The sequence below is a fragment of the Salvelinus sp. IW2-2015 genome, unplaced genomic scaffold (assembly GCF_002910315.2).
Source record: "Salvelinus sp. IW2-2015 unplaced genomic scaffold, ASM291031v2 Un_scaffold4457, whole genome shotgun sequence".
Classification (NCBI taxonomy): domain Eukaryota; kingdom Metazoa; phylum Chordata; class Actinopteri; order Salmoniformes; family Salmonidae; genus Salvelinus; species Salvelinus sp. IW2-2015.
This window is the reverse complement of record NW_019945727.1, coordinates 34,030-38,717: the sequence shown is the minus strand read 5'-3', so window position 1 is coordinate 38,717 and position 4,688 is coordinate 34,030. Positions and strand designations below refer to the sequence as shown.

Sequence of the window (4,688 nt, the reverse complement as noted above, 5' to 3'; positions counted from 1 at the left end):
TACTGTAAAAAAATTCAAAAAACATAGAAGACATAGAAGTGAAAATGTGTAAAATGTAATATAAAAATAAGCGTTAATTGAATTCAAAACAAACAACAAATCTGCCAAATGAACTATTAAAGTTGTATTAGCAGGTCGGCAACAACCAGTATAAACCTACTTTTTTTCCTTAAAAAATGAGTAAATGTATATAAAAAGATTGACATTATGTAAAAAAACAAATAGAAAAAAATACAAATTCAACTTTTAAACAAAAACAGACATACACTATTGTGTAATCAACAAACTGAAGTCCAAGAGAGGGGTAAGTTAATAATATTTCAAGAAATTAAACAATCACTAAAGCAAAGCAAAGCAACAAGCCCCCAAAAGCTGAAAAATGTCAACATGCTAAACCATACACATTAGTATTGTTAAAATTCCATTCAGAGATATTTGACTCAGTAAACACTATCATAAATCAATGTCCAGCACAATGCAAAAAACATAAAATCCAACAAATGGTCTCAGTTTATAGTCTTACTTGTATTGATCACACGATGATGCAGTCTGTTCATGACATATCAGATGTAACTCGTATTGACGAGATTGGCCCTGTTAGAAGCACAGGTCCTATAAGAATATAACGGACGGAGAGAAGAACATCTGGCAGTAAACGATTAATACTTGCTCTTTATCAACTGAACAGACTAAAATGTAATCCATTCAAAAGTAATAATGAGGTAGTTTGCCTTTTCTGGGGAGAGAACATTTCAATAGAACACATTTAACGAAAAAATATCTTTCCCGCCTGGTCACTTTGTCTATTTACATTTGAAATCAAACCATTTGAGTGATATCAGAGGATGACAATAAAAAAGAGATATCAAAGCGTGGATAAGTGATTGTTAGAATACTAACTGAAAATAAAGTGGTCCTCGAGCCTCCGCAGGCATTTCACACATGAAAGCACGATAAGACACCAGTAGAAAGGGAAGACGCAACCAGTAAACACACAGCAGCCTGGCAGCACATAAATAATACTGTAAATCTAGAGTAATCACTCACATGAGCTTGTATTTTATGAGATGCAACCATTCAGTTACAGAATTGAACATCATTATCAAACATTGTAATGTAAAAAAGGTTAGTGAATGTTGGACAACAGACGTACCATCCACTGTGATGTTGACAGCATTACTGTACTCTCCTGATCCAGACTCACACCAGTACACTCCACTGTCCCCTGTGTATGGGAACCTGATGGTACATGTGGACCCTGCTCTTGATCCCCAGTTAGAGACACACCCTGACTCCCCTGCTTTCTCTCTGTATCTCTTCAGTCTGCATCCAGTAGAGTTCCTCTTCTCCTCACAGCTTAGTGAGAGAGACGTTGATGTAAAGTGTTGAGTTCTGTTAGGTCTTATTTTGAGATACACTGAATGTTGCGGATCTGAAACAAAGAGTGACAGAGTCAAACGTACACAGTGGTTATATATACACATGAGGGTGACTTAATTATTATTAAATGCAGTTTCAATGCAGTTAGTTACCTCCTGACCAGAGAAACTGAGGTTCACTGTAGAGTGTGTCATAGACTGGGTCTCCTCTCCCAGCTCTACACACATATCCTCCTGTGTGACTTGGACCAGCAGGGATCAGAGTGTAGGAGTCTTCACTAGTCCCACTGCCAGATAGAGGCTCTACAGAGTAGGACGTGTCCGATAGGGAGAGTAACCCAGCTGTGTAGGGAACAGTTCGGTACCAGAAGAACCTCCAGCCTGTAGATGACTCTTTAACCCCACAGCTCAGAGTAACTGAGTCTCCAGGGTTCAGCCACTGAGGAGAGACACTCAGGACAGCTTGGGGTTTATCTGTTATGAAGGAAATGACACAAATCAAATGTTCAGTCTTCAAAATGTTTACCCATTTTGTTATTATTGGTATTGTACCTCACCCCAAAATCTAACTATAGTTTTGTTACATCATTGAAACCACTGTCTGCTATTTGACCTCATCCCTTCTGTCTTTCTCTTGTAATCCCATAAAAACAGACTTACCTAACACGGTCAATTGTATAGCATTACTTGTCTGGGAGTGTTTTAAGCCATTTCTTTTCTGAAGACCTTCACAGGTATATAGACCATTCTTTGCAGGACTGATTCTGTACTCAGGCTCTGTATTCGTGTAGACCGACTTCCCACTGTTATAAAAAACATACTCAATCTCTTCTCCCCCTTGAATGTCACAACTGAGAGTGACAGTCTCCCCACTGAATATCTGGGGCCAGATGGTTTGGAGGGTCAGAACAGCCACAGGGCTCTCTGCACAGACACAACACAGAAAATAAACATTGTCACACACATTAGAATGTAAAATAGTTTTGATCATCATTTATCACAACATGACCATATCATAAGTTGTCATTTCTGAACATACAGTATGCACTCTGAACTGTCTGACTTACCAAGATCTATCAGAATACTGACATTACAGTGATGTCCACCACACACACACACACAACAGCACACACGACACACACCACACACACACACACACACACACACACACACCACACCCCACACACACACCACACACACACACACAACACACACACACACAACACACACACACCACGCACACACACACACACACAACACACAACCACCACACACACACACACCTTTCACAGTGATAGTGACAGGATCACTGATGAATTGATGATATGGGTCTGGACTGGATCTCTCCCTGACAACAGTAGAGACCCTGGTCAGACTCAGCAGCTCTTGTATGGTGAAAGGTGTCTGTTGTAGTGTGTCTGCACAGACAAGGTCACTACTTTCTTAGTTTTTTTGGTCCATTATACCTCGCAGCCATGTCAGACCCCACTGACACGTCAGAGTTACTGTCTCTCATTGTATGCAGGGTTTGGTGTTATGGTCAGTGTAGACTTTGGGCAGGGCTGGTGAGCAAAGAGCATGATTTAAAGATCTGGATACATGCTTAGCAAATCAAAGATTTAGTTGTTTGTTGGATGAACGTTTTCTACTATAAAAGTCCAGTGCAGTCAAGAGGCACAAATCTTTCAACGTATGATCTTACTTCTGTAGGTAGTACTGGTAAACTATGCATTTGTCCATTCATACTGTAACCACATCAGACCCATTTACATAATTGACTCAATATAAATAGTGTCCATTTGTTTGATTAAAAAAACACATAAAGTAACTCACCTTTCACAGTGATAGTGACAGGATCACTGATGATTGATGATATGGATCTGGACTGGATCTCTCCCTGACACCAGTAGAGACCCTGGTCAGACTCAGCAACTCTACTGATGGTGAAGGTGGCTCCTGTTGTAGTGTGTCTGCCAGGCAAGGTCACTACTTTCTCACTGTTGTCTTTGTACCATGTAAAGCTCCAGCCACTGTCAGATCCCACTGAACACGTCAGAGTTACTGTCTCTCCATTGTATGCAGGGTCTGGATTTACGGTCAGTGTAGTTTCAGGGAGAGCTAAGAAAACAGAGAGCAGAATATCAAAACATCTGGATTCATGCTTGGTCATGAATTTTTTTTGTTGTTGTTGCATTTACGTTTTGATTAAAGTCTATTTCAAATAGGGGTATGTTGACTCTATTCAGTTAGAATTTACAGTCTACATAGTATATCTGTATTTAGATTAACCTTCATTGGCTCAAAATTCATAAAGTCCAGATAGTGATTGAAGATTAATAGTGAGCTCACCAGTGACACTAATGTAGAGAGATGTATCAATGTCAATTGGTTATGGGCATGGAGGCACTTGAGAGATAAGATGATATACCTGTTACCGTTAGTCTGACTGCATCACTCCACTCAGAATGYTTCTTCTGATCAATATGTTTACCCAGACACCTGTAGCCACCACTGTCTGAAATCTTAACCTCAGTGATCTCATATTCATGATTCCTATTGATTGTGTCTACAACATCCTTGCGCCATGTGTATTCCCAGTCAGTGACTTCTTCCCTCTGTATGTTACATCTGAGAGTGACAGACTCTCCACTGAATATCTGGGAGGATGTGGGGTATATGGTCAGAACAGCCTTTGCCTTTCCTGCACAAAATAAAACCAGCATGATACAATTGTTTTTTTGAGACACTCAAAACTAAAAATATGTCTCGTCAAAAGAAGCTTTAAAAGTCACAAATAAAACATTTGATGAAGCATTAAGAGTTTGAGGCTTGATCAAGTGTTCAAATATCTACCATCATCATCTTCAGAGTGTCCAGAGTAGATGTGTGTACTCAGCACTACAACAAAGAAAGTCACATTGCTCTATGATTTCTACACACATTTTTTATCATTAAATTAGTCGTAGGCATTTATTCTTGAATGGTATAACTATTAATTCCCTCAAAACTATCTTATCCCATCATAAACCCGAAATATATGGTTATTTTATGACAATTATTGTAAACAATGTAGATTAATGAATTTCCTTAGCCCCATCCCTCAGCCATATACCTTAAAAAGTCAGGGTGGCCATTTTGTGGTAGTTTGAATTACGGACGGCAGCTTTAAATGGCCGCTAACTTCCCATGTTCTGCACACAGAGAGTGTACAGAGACCAAAAACACCAAAACACCACTCATTAATCTCTTAACACAGTTTACTATAACTGTAGTGAAGGAACCCTCAACCATTTACAATAATCACAACTT

The 4,688-nt window shown here is 39.3% G+C and overlaps 1 protein-coding gene across 1 annotated transcript in view; it reads right to left on the bottom strand.

Moving 5' to 3' along the window:
* Positions 1-4,688, bottom strand: part of LOC112067789 (Fc receptor-like protein 5) — a 43,166-nt gene that overhangs the window by 22,911 nt on the left and 15,567 nt on the right. The window contains exons 5-10 of the mRNA XM_070441642.1: positions 4,233-4,302; positions 3,808-4,080; positions 3,213-3,497; positions 2,040-2,303; positions 1,533-1,853; positions 1,154-1,432 (exon numbers count right to left, since the gene is read on the bottom strand). Coding sequence (XP_070297743.1) covers positions 1,154-1,432; positions 1,533-1,853; positions 2,040-2,303; positions 3,213-3,497; positions 3,808-4,080; positions 4,233-4,302 — 1,492 coding nt within the window. The remainder of the gene's footprint in view (positions 1-1,153; positions 1,433-1,532; positions 1,854-2,039; positions 2,304-3,212; positions 3,498-3,807; positions 4,081-4,232; positions 4,303-4,688) is intronic.